Source organism: Centruroides sculpturatus, unplaced genomic scaffold (genome assembly GCF_000671375.1).
Source record: "Centruroides sculpturatus isolate CEXI.00-Female unplaced genomic scaffold, Cexi_2.0 scaffold304, whole genome shotgun sequence".
In the NCBI taxonomy this organism is placed as follows: domain Eukaryota; kingdom Metazoa; phylum Arthropoda; class Arachnida; order Scorpiones; family Buthidae; genus Centruroides; species Centruroides sculpturatus.
Window position 1 is genome coordinate 268,472 of NW_019384662.1, and position 17,409 is coordinate 285,880.

The window sequence follows — 17,409 nt, forward strand, 5'->3', positions numbered from 1 at the left end:
AAAAGTTTATTGTTAGCAAATAAGTATGTAAATGAGGGGAGTGATCGCATTCAGAATTGTGACATCACCTCACAGTATAAAGTCCAAACCTCAAGTGAAGACAAACAAGGTGAGCTGATAGCAACGAGCTTGGTGAGCTTTGTAGCAGTGAACGAGAGAGGTGTCCGATAGGATCAAATAGTTCCAAGGCAATTTTGAAGTTATTCGATTTGTGGATCGACGAATAGAGAAAGTCTTGAGAGTTGAGGAAATAGGTTCCTAGTATATTGAGGTGACAATTAGGATCTTTAATTCAAAAGAATTATTGTACATAAATTAAGTCTTTGATTTTGTCGAATTCCAAAGGGGAATAGAATTAAGTTAGAAAATAGATTGATTTGAGTTTTGTCGGGTTGATTCTTATTGATTTTCATTGAATAAATTGTTATTTGAATTTTACTAAATTTTGTATATAGTTTATTACCAGAACTTTTATTAAATATTTGATTTGTTATTGACAAACTTTGTCATTATTTAATTTGGTGCACGCTTAAAGTCCAGGCCTGGCATGTTAACGCAAATCCGCATAAAGTACCCATTAGGTAATGGCTATTTCCAGCACACAGTCGTGTCGATAATCGTTGTAGAGGGCGAAAAAATAATATAGTACTTTACAACTTAATGAGAAAACTTTATAACAAATGCAGCAAAATGCTTTTGTGTCATCATCTTTTACAGTTCCTAACCAGGAATTGAATTCTAGATAAATAGCTGGATCCAGCCATTGGAGATTAAACCCCATTTTTTTCCATGCCATTATAATTTAAGAATGTAGAAAAACACAAACCTTGAATAATAATATTACAAGACAGATGAACCAGATCAGATAGCAATGTGTAAGATGTTTTGTCACAACAGTACATAAAATATTCAAACGACATCCAATCCACATCTGCATATATTAATACATTAATTAAAAGTAGTATTGCCAACTCAAAACTCAAATTTACAGCTAGACATTTTAATAAAAATACCCAAATCATATTGTTTCCATTAGAATTGTTTGATTTTTTAGCTAGATTGTTCATAAATCTACTAAATCTAGCAAAAATAGCTAAATTGGCAACTCATTAAAAGAAAAAAAAATGTTCCGTTGCCGCCATTTTGATTTTGATTTCGGTGTAAAGGCCAGCGTTTTAATAATAATTTTTATTTATTATTTACTTAATTTTGCATTAAATTTTGTCTTTGCATAAAATTTTCTTAAGAATGCAGATAAAATTTATTTATTTTAACCCTTAATTAATTACAATTCTTATAATTATTGTAAATCATATTACAAACCATCTTTCTCACTTATAGCAAATTTTAATTAAACAAACCAATGTTTTCAGCCATCTTAAATAGCCTTCCTCAGGTTTAACATAATTTCAAACCAAACACAAATTATTTATCGTATTTATACAGACACTTGGCAAATCACAGAATTAAATTTTATTTTCAACTGAATAAAATACTGAATAAAATTGAATTAAACTGAATTAAATATTTTCAACTGAATAAAATTTAATTCTGTGATTTGCCAAGTGTCTGTATAAATACAATAAATAATTTATGTTTGGATTAAAAATTACTGGCACGGTTTCAAAAATACCAGAATAATTTCAACTCAATTATTCAATTAGAACATAAGAAAGTTAGAAGAAAGTTACATTAAAAGAAAATTACATTAGAAGAAGATATTAGAAGAAAAGTCAATTAGAACATAAGATTTGAAACTTCAAGTTTCACTTGTGTGAGATATGACGATTCTTTCCCTTTGGGAAAATAATGGGGATAAAGTTAATTCTCCCAATGTCAGGAAAGTTGAGAGACTAATAAGTATGTGGGAAACGTGGTACAGATGGACGAAGACACCTCTTTACTGTTTAACCCATTATTGTACAAATATGCTTACAATAAAGTTAAAGTTTTTCTATTTTAGTGAGTTCCTGGACAATTCCAGAACTTCACACTTGTATTCCTATGATATCATAGTATTCCTATGATATCATAGTATTATGAAAATTGGGATTCTTAAAACTTATAGAATTTAAATAAAATGAAATAAATACAAAATTAAACATCAAACGAAATTACAATTATACGTTAATAAAATATAGAAGTTTAGCGCATAGAATTGTAACTACAAATCTCTTTCTTTTGCAACATAACTATAAAAATTGTTTTGATGTTGTTTTGCACAAAAGATAATCAAATTTATTTTAATTTTTTAGTAAATTAATTAAATTTTTAAATTTTACCAGCTTTTTAAATTTTAATTATAAGCAAGTTAACATTGGTTAAACTATCGGATTACCTACCATATTTTCCGGCATATAAGATGACTCCCGACTTTTACAGTTAAAATATAGTTTGGGATATACTCGTCTTATAAGACTACCCCTCTTCCAATGCACACCAAATAAAAATTTTAAAAAATCATATTTGATTTCAATATGGTAATTTTAATTCAAATGCTTATGACATGCAGGTACTTAGCAGGTAAACTGTCACTTATTTGCCGACTGTAATTCTTTCAGGTAACTGACGTTTCGGAAAACTGACTTTCGGATAAACGACTCTCTACTGTACTTTACTATCAAGATCTGAAGGCAATTTTTGTCTTTTGTCTCAGTACCATATTATGCCCTGCCATGAATCTAGTACACCAGGATACAGTGGTCTTAAATCTGTTGCTTTGATCTGGGTTAGATTTGGCCCACTGAAGTGTAAACAAATGTGTGTCACTACATAACCGTTTTGGCAATGCTCATTTACCATGTCTGCTACATGTTTTTCAAGTTCTGGCCAATGTGGGGTGCCTATTCTTAATGCACACTTACCCCTTGGCATACTCTTTAATGCTTTTTCATTTGCTTTCCAGTCCCGAACCATCTTTTCTGTTACTCCATATTGTCTTGCAGCAGCGCAGTTATTATGTTCTATGGCAAAGTTTACAACTTTAAGTTTCAAACTGGATTCATATTTCTTTCTTCTTGCTGGTGGAACCATGATGGGGTTTTGACTGTTGGACATTTTTATAATGGCCAACCCTTGTATCCTATTACCGTGCCTCCTCCTCTGCCTCCCAGATCTCACACATGTACGCCTGCACTGCTTCACTGCAGGAGCGAGATCTGAGAGTCAGAGAAAGAGATATGGTAATAGGATACATACAAAGGTGGGCCAAACGGGTGAAAGATGTGTGTTTTTCTTAGCACAGCGCCACTCTATCTCTATCCATACCCCGGGTGTCCCGACCGACTGCAGCACCTGCCCTATAAGACGACACCTGGCGTATAAGACAACCCCGATTTTTTGAGATTTTCCTGGGTTAAAAAGTCGCCTTATACGCCAGAAAATATAGTAATTGATTTTTAAAACTATAACTACAGTATATCTATTACAGGTATGATCAATGTTTCCAGTTTTTAAGCCTTAAATTTGCCAAAATCACTAATATCTGTTATCCAATGTAATTTCTGTTAAACTAATTATTAAACTATGTATCAAAGTTGCAGAAATTAACGGAAGAGAAAGCGAAAAATATGCTTGCAGTACAGTACTTTCAAGAAAAATCATAATGAAAATGTAAAAAGCTTGTGCCAACCACAAGTCAGCGCCAACATTTTACTGTAACTATAATTTTTTATGTTGTGTAGTAATGTTTTAAATGTAAAGAACAATTAAATTACAGATTTTTACTGATCTATTTAGCTATTTTGAAGTGAACATTCTAATAAATTATGATTTCAACTTTAAAATTTTATTTGCAAACTTTTAAATTATCTTTTATTCTAATTAACAATTTCATCTTTTTATAATTGCTGAATTATTAAAATTAAAACTTAAACACTATTACATAAAAGTAGTTTATCCTGTTATTAATCCAACACTGTAAAATTATATGGCTTCAGAATGGTGAAAAAAGCCATTTCAAAATGGATTCTGGTATATTTTCTTATTAAAGATTGCAGCATTACTTCTTGCCACCTTATGCTTGGTCAGCCATATTCAGCAAATGAAATCAACAAGGCAGCTAAGGAGACAAATTCCCTGACTTTTTGAGAATTTTCAACAAATTTCCTGACTTTCCATGACTTTTTCTGAACACTAATGAAAATCCCTGACTTTCTCTGATTTTCCAGGTGTATAGGAACCCTGAACATAACATTCTCTCCATATTATTAATTAATAAGAATCATTTTGTATTACAATTTCTTAGCATTTCTAAGAAAATGAAAAATTATGGAATAATTTTATTCTACAATATTTGACAATCAACAATAATCTTTTTCTCTTAGTGAGATTTTTGGTTCCTTATTGATAGAACCCTGAATATGACCACTATCTTAACCCCTTAATGCAGGCTTTTCTTGAAAGAAACATGCAATAATACAATGCTTTATTAGATAGAAACCATCCAACAAAAAGCAGAAATTATTATCGAAACATAACTGTGTAAAGACTTACACATGAGGCCAAACAAGAACAGAGTTAATCAGAAACAATTTTACCTCCTTTTTTCACATCAGTACACAATGATTAAAACTTACTGAATATATATATTAATATAATCATGTATTTCAATACACACAATAAGTCTGCTTACGACAAGTTACAAAATTTATTCAATTAGGTGTAAATACAAAAAATACTGTTCTATACAATTATGGTTTTCTTTAGATTATTTTTCATTATCCAAATTTATTCAAGCATGGACATTACATATTAAATCTGGCACTGCTCAAGTTATCTTGGGGTGCATGCATATCTGCCAGTGTTGTCAGTCCGAGTCCAATTAATAGGTGTTAAATAATCATTAAAGATTTTGTAATTTTATCTCATTCACTGGTGTGCTAAGCCTGTATGTATGTGTGTCTATTTGATCTAGACCCATGGTTCCCAATTAGTGGTATGCACACCCCTGGGGGTACGTGAAATTGCATAAAGAGGTATGTGCAGCAATCTAAAATCGGTCAATTCAAAATTTAAATGCATGAGATGAAGCAATCAAAAAAATAATGGGTGAATCATCAAAAATTCGGCAATTTACAACATGATGTCGAATGCACAAATTCATTTATTTAAAACTAAAAATATTCTCGAAATTTCATTTAAAAAATACATTTGTGACAATACCTAAATAAAATTCTTATGCAAGAAACAAAAATTGTACAATTAACACAAATTGTGTTAATTGTACAATTATCATCATCATGTCAGCAAAGCGGCAATAAAATATTTACTACCATTTTGCACAACATACCTCTGCAAGAGCGGATTTTCGGCCATGACAAACATGAAAGCTAAACATCGTCACCGACTTCGACTCGAGTATGACTTGAGACTGAAGCTGACCAAAAAACACCAGATTTTACAAAATTGTGCAAAGAAAATCGTGCACATTTGTCACATTAAATAACCTTATGTTATTTTCATTATTATTAGAATTGTATTTTAAAGGTAATAAATGTAAAAAAACTTATTCTGTTTATCACTAGCTGTCTACCCACAGCTTCGCCCGCATTATATCAAATTCTCTCGTGGGAGTAAGATATTTTCTCGNAACATTAAATAACCTTATGTTATTTTCATTATTATTAGAATTGTATTTTAAAGGTAATAAATGTAAAAAAACTTATTCTGTTTATCACTAGCTGTCTACCCACAGCTTCGCCCGCATTATATCAAATTCTCTCGTGGGAGTAAAATATTTTCTTGCAGTAAAATGTAGCCTATGTCTGTCTCCAACATGCAAGCTATCTCTGTGCCAAATTTTATTAAAACCTGTTCAACAGTTTAGACTTGAAAAGGTAACAGACAGAATTACCTTCAAATTTATAATATTAGTATGAATTAATATGAATTTCTGCTATAAGTACACGAGTTTGAGCTCTTTCTTGAAGTGGTACGCAGGAAAAAACTAATTGGGAACCACTGATCTAGACTAAGTGTTAAACAATATTAAGAACAAAACAACAGATTATTCCAAAACTAGAAACAATAGTTTATTCCACATTTTAAAGTCCTCCCCAAACAGAATAAATCATCATCTGAAACAAAACAAGAAATACTTACAGAAAAAGAAAAAAAATTTCAAATGGCATTTAAATGATACAATGATATCTCTTAAATATTTAAAAGTTGAGATGAGATGATTTCATTTGTGTAATAAAGATCATCATCGTCTATTGCTAATTTTTAAATCATGACATATAAAAATAGTAATATGGGAAATCCTTGTTAATTTGAACTCAGATAATTTAAATCCCGTTAGTTTATAAACTGTACTTTTGTCCCAGCTAATGATAAAAGATTTACACGTTAAGGAATTCAGTTAGTTCAAAGTGCCTCCATGCTATAAAAGAACAATAGAACAAGAACAACTCATCTGATCAATTTGGATATATACTTTTACAATAATACTTTTCAGGTATCACCTTACACAGGGACTACTGTTTTTTTTCTCTCTTATCTCATAAAATACAGTTGGTTTTTTTGGGATTGCAAGACTGGGCTACAAGTAGCAGACAGATATTTCTGGGCTCTAGGCTACTACATTTGGTCAACTTGCTACTATTTGGGCTACATTCCGAGGAATTCTGCTTTATAAAACCTATCAGGTGACCTGTGAGGTTCTCACTAGACACATGCTGTTTACCTGCAGTTTATTTATATTATTATTATTATTATTAATTATAAATTAACAAAAGAAAACTGCAAATGTTTTGATTTCTAAGTAAATTTACTTCAGTGTTTTGTACCAAAATTGCAATATTGGTAAAAAAAATTTAATATATATGTTATTGTTAAAGCTCGAAATCCGTTAATGTGCGCATTACCTAGCTAATCTGCAGATTAACTAGGATGATCCGTTAAAGCTGCGAAAATTATTCCATTTCTCAAATTACCTAGGTAATGTTCAGATTATCTAGGTAATCTGCAAATTACCTACTAGGCACTCGGTAAAGTGAAAATAAGATTTTTGCTGGAACAACAGCAACGTTTCTGTACGCTTAAATTAACATAATGTTATTTATTTAATTTTCAATATCTAAAGAATCAAGTTAATACAATCAACANCCAATTTGTAGTATTGTTGTCATGCATCCACGAAGCTAACATTTTTTGGATGTCCTGATTGGCCCGTTCAACAGACCCTTGGCTTTGGCTATGCCTTGGTTTTCCGTGAACCAGTTTACACTCAGGCCAAAAAGAAGCCAGCTCATCTATGACAGAGTTAACAAATTCTCTGCCATTATCAGAGTGTAAAATGCAAGGAGCGCCAAATATCAAAAATATATCTGTTAATTGATAAGCCACCTCTACAGCTCTCTTGCTTTGCAGTGCACGTAATAAAACAAATTTTGTCAAATGGTCCTGATATACCATTATAAACTTAAATCCACGATCTTCTTGTGTTTGCATGTCGATAAGATCGACTTGACAACGACTGTTCATCTCTGAATGAAGTATGGGTTTCGAAACAAGCCCCCTTTTTTTCATATTCTTTTTACGCTGACATGCTTCGCACATAGACAGAAAAATATTAATCATTTCTATTGTTATGTTCGCATATTTTCTTGAAGTTTCATTTTTTAGTCTGTCTCGACCTCCATGACCAATGGCCACATGAGCTGTTTCAATAATATCGAAAATTTCGTCTACATATAAATAGTACTTCATAGGTTCCTTTCTTGTCACTAACTTTCGCGTCCCACAAATATTAATAACCTTGAATCGATTTAATCTTCTGTACTGTTTCGGTGTTTTTTTCTCAGCTAATTGTGCCTCTTCAATTTCGTCCATTAATTTATCGTAAATTTCTTTTGTCATAACATTGTAGTGGTCTTCTTTTTTTTCATGTTCAGACATCTGTATTATTCTTTTCAAAAATTCCTCTTTCCATCGCATTCCTTCATGTGAATCTGCCATGATAAATAATTACGTACGAATCGATTTATGTGTGCTTAGTGGAAAACTGACTGCGCGGGTCTGCACGTGGCGACGGCGCGCGTCGACTCGTCCCGAATCAGGCGCCGTTGATTTACCAATCAGAGTCATTCTAGCATCGTAAGCGTTATCACAGATGTGAAATTTGCGAATTTAACAAAGTCGTCGGGAAAAATATGTAAACAACTCCGATAGAAATAACGCTCCTGTGAGAATTAGATCGGAGGTCACCGTTTGTCATAACAATTAGATGGGAAAGTTGACACATAGGTGTCAAAATTGCACCGTTATTGTCAACATTTGACGATCATGTAACTCCTTTCCCACTACAATCGAATAAAAGCTCGAGCCCCCGGAAGCTCAGGGCGATCCAACGGAAGTTATACTTGTCAATGTGCGCATCTCGTCTCCCGGACATCCATACAACAGACTCGAACGAACAAAAAGAAAAGATATCAGTAGAAGACAAACCACAGCTTCGAACTTCCATACTTGTCGCCATCCTACAGTTCTCTCTCTCTCTCCGAGAATAGCTTAGCTGCTAAGAGCTGCCCCTTTGTATATTTATCTCATATTTAATCGCATTTAACCGACATTTTTAACTTTAGTTATTCAATAAATGCTTTGTTTATTCGTTAAACCTGTCTCCTGTCTTTGAAAGGACGCCTGCTGACTTGCTCACTTCCCTTGCCACTCGATAAAAAGCCATCCGAAACGACAGCGTGAGCGGTCCTTGCAGACTGTTGTGTGATACCGTGTATCACACATGTGTTAGCTGAATGAACTTTGATTTCGGTCCAAATAGTTTTTACTAAGCCATTTAGTTAAAACCCGTTTTGTCTAGTTAAAACTAGTTTTAACTGAAATTCATTTTTGACTAGCAGTAAATTCTAGTTTTAACAAAGGCATCCAGTAAAAACTAGTTTTAACTAGTTAAAACGGGTTTTAACTAAAATCGGGTTTTAACTGTAACATATACAAATATAATTGTTCTCTTTTCATGTTCATATATTCAGTCATTGTAACTAAATAAGTCTTTGTACTGTACCTGTGGTCACAAAAATTTCCAATATAAACTGATTTCTAAATAAAATAACAGCTTTATAATTCCTCAAAGTTGACACATTGCAAAAGGAGTCTGAAAGTTTTAGCAAAGTCATGACTTCAATGCAGGGCCCATATGGTATGACGACATCTTCAGAACAATCCCATAAAATTTTTGTAGGTGATCCACTTCCAATTTGCCAAACCCATCCCTCACTGTCCAGTTATCTATGTTGTGGATCTGATCAACCCAATAGTATGTATGGAAAAAAAGGCCATTTTAGTATCCACAGGGCAGAAAAAGTAAAAAAAAAAAAAAAACATTAATAATAGCGAGGTTGAGGCTGAAATTTTAAACACAAAAACGTGTACATCGTAAACAAACGTGCTTTCCTGTAAGCCTAGAAGTTTGACAATGGTGTTTGGATAGTCAGTGGAATCATGCTCAACATTCCAAACACCATTGTCAAACTTCTAGGCTTACAGGAAAGTGGCACTGAACATCCGATGTACACGTTTTCACATTTAAAACTTCAGCCTCAACCTTGCTAATGCTTTAAAAGAACAAATTGTCTCATACATTATAATATAAATATTACTGTTTATGAACCAAATTTCAAAAGTTTTATTAGTTAATATTGTTCAAAGATAATTTCAGAAAAAATAATGTTCAAAAAAATTCAATTTAATGTTTCAAAATCATTAAACAGATTAAATACATTTTATTCTCTTTTCTGAGAATTTTAATTTTTATATATTTCAGATATATGATTATTTTCAGAGTTGACAAACCATTATTATAATATTTATTATATTAAACAAATTTATAAGCTGCTATTGTTCAAATCAAAGAAAAACAAGGGGGGAAAATCAATCAAATGACTATTACTAGATATGAATTCACATGCACTTTATTGTTGAAATATGTCATTTGATCTTGAAAGAAATTTTTTAATGGTTTTTTTCATATTTAATTTTTATCATTTAATTCATTACCAAAATTATATAGGTTGTTCGGAAAGTAAGTTCATTTTTTTACCACTAGATGGATTAGTCGTATTTTTCCCACCATTTTCATTCTAAACCGTATTATCATTATATATTTTGACAGCTGGCATTTTAAGGCTTATTTGTAAAAAATTTTGATTTTGTGCAATTGTTTATTTTTTGTGTCCCATCAAATATGGAAGATCAAAAGCAGCATTTTCGGCATATTTTGCTCTTTTATTACCGAAAAGGTAAGAATGCTGTTCAAGCGAGAAAAAAATCGTGTGACATGTATGATGGCGATGTATTGACAGAACGACAGTGCCAAAACTGGTTTACATAATTTCATTCTGGCAATTTTAATATTGAAGATGCACCACGTTCTGGATGGCCAGTTGAAGCCAACAAAAACAAAATAAGGGTACTGATTGAAGCAAACTGCCAAATAAACAAATTGGTTTTGTTTCAAAGCTCGATATATGGCTTCCAGATGTTCTTAAAGAGAGATGCTCTCTTTGGTGAGATTTTAAGGAAATTTTTTTTGGAGCTTTTACCAGACAATTTAACAATTGATTCGAAAGTGTACTGCCATCCAGTAAACAAATTGAGTAATATCATCAAACAGAAAAGGTGGCCAGAATTGATCAACAAAACAGGCATAGTGTTTTACCATGATAATGTCAAATTTCACACAAGTTTGGCAACTCCTCAAACTGTTACAGTTTAGATGGGATATGCTATCACACCAACCATATTCGCCAGATTGAGCACACTCAGATTATTACTTGTTCCGGTCTATACAATATATTTTTAACCGTAAAACATTTACTTGAAATGACAATGTCAAAAATCACTTGGATCAGTTTTTTGTAAGCAACGATCAAAACTTTTACGAATGTGAAATCATACTACTACCAGAAATGATGACAACAGGTATTTGACCAAAATCGTCAATATATAATTCAATAAAATATTTATTTATTATAAAAATATTGTGTTTTTTCCATGGAAAAAAATGAACTTACTTTCGGAACAACCCAATATTTAGTCAAAGTACTTTCACTTTTATGTATAATAGACATTATTTTTAAAATATTTTAAATCAAAATTACAAGATATATTTTCATAAAGAAAATAGTTTGCTTTTACTTTTATGTTTGCAAGTTCATTGTTTGAAAGATTACTCTGAGTTTATGACCATTTTTACAATTGATATGTTGACAGTAAAATAGCATTATGTTTATGAAAGAATGGCAAAGACCTCTATTGGCCATTGTATAGTGACTCAAATATAGTAAAATAATAAAATATTAGCAGATGATTAATGTTTAGATCCTTGTCAATAAACCACTACATTAGTACACTCCGATTCATAATTAAAAAGCATCTATTTAATAATACTTACATGTTCTCGAATTTTCTTTTGAATCTCTCTTTGCATATTGCTGCGCTTTTCTTCAGCAATTTCTAACTTTCTCTGAACTCTATCTTTTAACTGATCTACCTGTTCTTCCATGTTACTCCTTATTTCAGCTATGTGCTTATCCTTATTTTAAAAATGTGCAACATGCAAAGCCCATGAACATGCAAACAAAATTTCTGAATTATCAGTCAAAATACTTACATGTTCGTGGAGTTTTTCCTGAAGTTCTTTCTGTATAGCATCACGATTTTCTTGAGCAATTTCTAATTTTTTTTGCAATCTATCTTTCAGCTGATCAACTTGTTCATCTAACTGCAATCTGACATCTGCTATGTGTTTGTCCTTTTAAGTTTAAATAATTATAACATGCAAAAACAAAAATAAACAACTAAAAATAATTGCAACTTAAAACCATGCAATGAAAATAATTCTCAAATTTTGCACACTCACTAACATTACAAAAGGCAATGGAACAGTAGGAAAAGCCTCTTTTTTTATAAGGGCCTTAATTAAAAGCAACTGATTTATAGATTGGTGGATCATAAGATGCATTACAAAAGGTAACTTATTTATTCCTAATGTTTATTTTTATAAGATCTATTTTTAACTCTTCACATTTGCAAGCATTAAGGAAGATCATTAGACTTATAGTTCATAAAATCAAACAATCAAATTATCACTAATCTTTTACAGCAGTTTGATTGAAAATTGTAAATTACAAAGTTTTATATAATGCAACAAACTGGGCATTATATAAAACTTTCATCTGTACTGTGCATTATATAAACTGGGCTTATTAAACAATTACAGTAAAAACCTATCTGAAACAAAACCTGAATAAATGGAAAAAATTCAAGACAGCAATTTTCTGTGTTAAAAAAAACTGTTTGAAACAGAAATCTGTTAAACCAGAAAAAATACTCAGTATGATGTGATTTCAGCTTGCACAGGTTTTACTGTGTCTGTGTGTGTGTATATATACACACACACAAGAAACTGATGGATATGCAAAATAAGTAGATTATATAAAGTAGATGAAGTATGAGAATAATGATAAAAAATGCAATAAAACTCAAAATACTTCATATAAAGGTTACAGAGTTAATTGCATTAAAATTAAAAATCACACATTAAAGCACTCTCTCTTATGTTGCAAGCAACATAAGAGAGAAAAAAAGGGTCAAAATGCAAATCCCTAAGTGAAAGAGAGTCATTTTGTGTTGGAATGTGGCTTCCTAAATGAAAAAAAAACTACAAAAGTTTTATTAAATATTATTTATCAAACATACTGTTTTGTAACTTCTCTTGAACCAAACATTATTTGAAACAATGAGTTTTGAATGTGCAAACTTTTGAGAAAAATTTTCAAAACAAAAGCAGACAAAAATACCCACATGCTCTCTAAGACGTTCTAGAAGTGCAAGTATGTGTAGCTCACGTGCTTCTGCGGCACTTTCCAATTTTTTCTGAATGTTTGTTAAAGTCTCCTTAGTTTGAATATCCAAAGATTTACGTACTCCTTCTACTCGTTCCCCAATTTTTAAACCCTTTAGTCGAGAGTATTTAATTTGGGATACTTTTAAAGCAAAAGCAATTTAGTTTTAGGGTTAAATTTTAATTACTACTTACACGCTCTTTTAATTTTTCCTGAATAGACTTGAGATACGCTTCCCGGTTTTCTTGTATAATGCCCATTTTTTGTTCAAGATTTTCTCGTGTCAACTGCATAAAATTGTTATTAAATTCTTGTTTCTTCTGGTTAACTTCTTGCAATTTTATATTCTTTTCACTAAGTTGATTCAATTTCTGAGCTTCTAATGACTAGAAGTTTCAAAACATTTTCAAATTTATTAAGTAATCATCAAAAAATTAAAGTTTTAAAATAATACAGTGGTGCCTCGTATAACGTACGCCTCGAATAACGGACGCTGCGAACAACGGACTTTCTGTTTGGTTGTTACGTGACTCGAACAACGGACTGGCTACGAACAACAGACTTTCCATTAGGCAGTTACGTGAGGCGAACGACAGTCTTTCTGCGAACAAGTGTGAATGATGTTTCCACTTTTTTGTCGTTGCCAATGACAATCTGCTATTTTTATAATATATTAGTATTAGTAGAATATATTATTAGTATATCTGAAGTACAGAGATCCCGTTAGGATTCGGCTTGCTCCCTTGTTTATTATGTACATCGCCTCAGTGCAGAGGGTATTTACATTTATTCAAGTGTTGTGAAAATCATGACTTCTAAAAGCACAGAAAGGTGATTTCAATTGAAACAAAGCAAGAAATCATCATAAGAAGTGAATGTTGACAAAAACTTATTTGTCACATGGGAAGAGGTTCAGGAATTTACCAACACTCATCCAAACAGAGCCGAGGCCAACAGGATCAATGATCTCTACAATGACACCCTTGCCCATCATTTCCAACAGGTGTTGAAGAAGAGAGAGAAACAGACCACCTTGGACATGTTTTTCAAGAAGCAAGCTGCCAAAAAACAAAGGATAAAACAAGAGGAGATGGCTCTGCAAGCTCCGGTAGCCTCTCCTGAATCTGACTCCGAGTAAAAAAGCAATAAAAAGAGACCTACTGTAATGTGTAAAAAGTCTGTATCTGCATAAATATGTAAAGAAAGTGTTCCTCCACCTCCTCCTCACAACATCTGACTACTCGGCATAATTGGTGACTGCTCCATTTTCATTTTTTTTTTTTTATGGTACAGTACGGTTATTTTATGCTGTGGAACGAATTATATGTTTTAACATGTATTTCTAAGGGAAAATGCGTTTTATATAACGGACTTTTCACTTAACGGACATGCACCTGGAATGGATTAAGTACGTTATACGAGGCACCACTGTATTTTTTTATTGACCGACGTATTAATCCGAACATTTATAAAATTAAAGTGTTAAGACAAAATACAAAATTTAAATGTAGATCTGGATTAGACCAGACAAATTTTGGCAATAAAAACACACCTGTCTTCTCTCTTCAGCAGCCTTTAATTTATTTGCAATTTCTTCCACAGAGACATTTTTCGGCGGCGAATTCGGACGTTTGGGTCCCTCAGTGGCTGGCTCGGACAGCACCAGCTCGTACTTTATGCCTCCCTTAGATTGCTCTGCAGCACGGAGTTCAGCTGAAACAAAATGATTTCCAATTCAATCACCCCTCCATTCACATGCTCAGTTTACCACTTACTAAAATTTTACACATTCCAATTCAGTCTATCCGACACTAGTAGTACACTAACTTAAAATATAAAAATTATTAAATTACTTGATACGCCACAAGACACATTTGGTGCCATAACTGGGCGGGTGCACGGGACTAACAGGCCACAAAACAACTGATGTCATAATTTTCTTTTCAAATTTTAAGTTTTGCCTCTATGCAGACAGATTATCGAATCAGTCTGCATGGACAGTTAGATGTTCTGTTTAATTAAATTAAAAATTAACCAGTCAATTCTATCCTATTTGTTTTATTTATTTTTAAAGAAAAGGGGAGAGCCAAAACTAAAACTTCACATGGGGCACACAAAAGGCTAGTTACAGGATCAGACATAGCTATCTATACTAATATTATAAAGAGGTAAAGTTTGTAAGTTTGGATGTAGGATGTAATCTCCAAAACTACTCATCCAATTTCAAAAATTCTTTCACCAGTATTTAGAATGGACCTTCAGGGTGAACATAGGCTGTATACTATTCCGTTAAACATTCATATAAATTAAAAGATATCATCTAGATAAGCGTTATATTTTTGGTGTCAGCGGGGGGTGAGGGCAAGACACGTACATATACGAGATAGTAACCGTGCGGCGCAGTCGCGTGGTCGGTGAGATACGCAGTGCACGTGTCCGAACTTGTGATATATAAAATTACACGTCCTGACAGATTCATCATCGCCCAGAGCAAACCACTGAACCTAGAGGTGAAATTTGGTACATAGTTAGGGTATGTAACGAAAATGCACACTAAGAAGGGATTTTTTGAAATTCCCCACAGGGAGGAGGGAGAGGATTAAGGCTTAACCTGAAGAACGTCTTCTACTGTACTATTTTAGATGTGATGTTTTGTTTTTATAGTAACAACTAATGTTGAGAATCTTAGTGAAGTATCAAGGGAGGGTTATTTCTATCAAATTGCAAATTCTAGCTAGTTACTTTATATCAGTGTTTCTCAACCTCTAACGAATCGTCGCCCCCTTCACTAAAACCGTTACATAGTATCGTCCCCTTCACTACAAAATTCCGATGCCGAGGGACAAGGCTAACGCCAAATTCGTACTGCATCGAATAGATTAGTGACTAGTATAATGCTATTTGTTTAATTATTGTACGATATAACAAAATATCTAATTATTCTTAATATAATGTTTTACTATATCGCCCAGAAAATTGTTTTTTGCCCCCCAAAATATAAATTGTTGCTAATCGCCCCCTGAACATGGAAAAACGCCCACATGGGGGCGATATCGCCCCTGTTGAGAAACACAGATAGATATAATAAAAACACATTTGATTATATAAAGCAATTTTAGTTTTTAAGTTAATCGACCGGTCACACCAACCGTCTAGAATAGGGTCCTCAAATTTTCAGAAAAAAAGGCACCGCTCGATTTTTAAAATCGTAACATTAAAAAAGTTTCGGGAAAAACCAAAACACTAAGTTATCACATATACACATTTCAATTTCATCCATAAAGTTTCCATTAATTAAAATAATAATTTACAACACCCATTAAAATTTTCTACCGATATTTTAGAGCCCACAGAAAAGCCGGAGGATACCCATTAAGTAGGAGGGTCACCACTAAAATTTCTAGTCAATTCACCGAGAGCACGGGGGACGGGGAGTGCCAAACGCAATGCGGTGTTTACGGCATCCACGTGAGGAGGTTACCGACCCAACCTCAAATATCGATTTATCTTTCCCGACTTTTCTTTCGTATACCAAAAGCCGGACGGGCTTGGAGTAATCGATCGATTTTTTTTTAAAACAATACGTCGAAAGGTATTCTTCGGCAATTAGCGCCATTTTTTAATTACGACGGCGACACTTATTTGAATCTATAGTCTTCGCTTCCGACGACAACGTGCCCTTCCGAAAATCGCGTCGCAATGCGGTGCCACTTACTCGTCTACGAATTATTGTCAAATTTCGATCTAACGAATTTCGCCCGGGAACGAATCGAACGATAAAAATTTTGACTCCCTTAAAGAAATCAAAATCTTCAAAAAAAATTCTACACGAGCAGCGTCAAGAACGTCGGACGTTCGAGATAATTTTAATTTATCGTCAAAATATAATCGAGTTAAGATAATATTGTCACAGAACGGCTTATTAATGTATAGAGAAATATTCGTTTTTGCCGAGGCAAAATCAAAAAAAAAAATTTGTAAAGAGAAATAGACATACCGTTATCGGTCATGGCTGAAAGCGAGGGTAGTTTCTTCTTTGGCTCGATGGAACAGACTGAAGCACTGAAAGAGAAGGCACCCTATAAGAATATTAGCCGGTAGGGGGCGACGTATAAAATGACCAAAAATAGCAATCTATAAAAGATACGCGGTATTTTTTCCAACGGAGTTCGTTACCACCGATAAATTTTATCCAACAATCCGATTCTCGAAACGTTATACAAAATAATCGATCCGACAGTCTTCCAATTAATTTCCAGGAAAGCTTACTTTTTTTTAAAAAGTGAATGTCAACGAATGCAAATACCGCGGTGATCATTTATAGTCAATTTTTTTTTGTGTTATTAGAAATCGATAAGGTCGGATAGTGTAAAATAAATATTCAAAAAGATACGCGATAACATAAATAGATCGATGCCTTTAATAAGGGCCGAAAAGATATACAGGATATCGATTACGCGGTCTCTTTTAGGGAGGCTTCCCATCGCCGTAGAGAATATTGCGGACAAGTCGACTTTACCGGCGCCTTACGACCGTCGAGTCG

The 17,409-nt window shown here is 33.0% G+C and overlaps 1 protein-coding gene across 11 annotated transcripts in view; it reads right to left on the bottom strand.

Annotated features, from left to right (window-relative positions):
* LOC111626580 (stathmin-like) overlaps positions 1 to 17,409 on the bottom strand; it is a 56,154-nt gene that overhangs the window by 25,042 nt on the left and 13,703 nt on the right. For 6 of the 11 annotated variants that reach the window (XM_023370008.1, XM_023370003.1, XM_023370001.1 and 3 more), the window contains exons 2-7: positions 16,864 to 16,928; positions 14,419 to 14,579; positions 13,061 to 13,252; positions 12,826 to 12,978; positions 11,633 to 11,773; positions 11,414 to 11,554 (exon numbers count right to left, since the gene is read on the bottom strand). In XM_023370008.1, the coding sequence (XP_023225776.1) occupies positions 11,414 to 11,554; positions 11,633 to 11,773; positions 12,826 to 12,978; positions 13,061 to 13,252; positions 14,419 to 14,579; positions 16,864 to 16,876 (801 nt within the window). In that variant the 5' untranslated portion in view covers positions 16,877 to 16,928. Of the gene's footprint in view, positions 1 to 11,413; positions 11,555 to 11,632; positions 11,774 to 12,825; positions 12,979 to 13,060; positions 13,253 to 14,418; positions 14,580 to 16,863; positions 16,929 to 17,042; positions 17,067 to 17,283; positions 17,306 to 17,409 lie in introns of those variants that run through there. The other 5 variants (XM_023370011.1, XM_023370010.1, XM_023370009.1 and 2 more) reach the window with 3 other exon arrangements.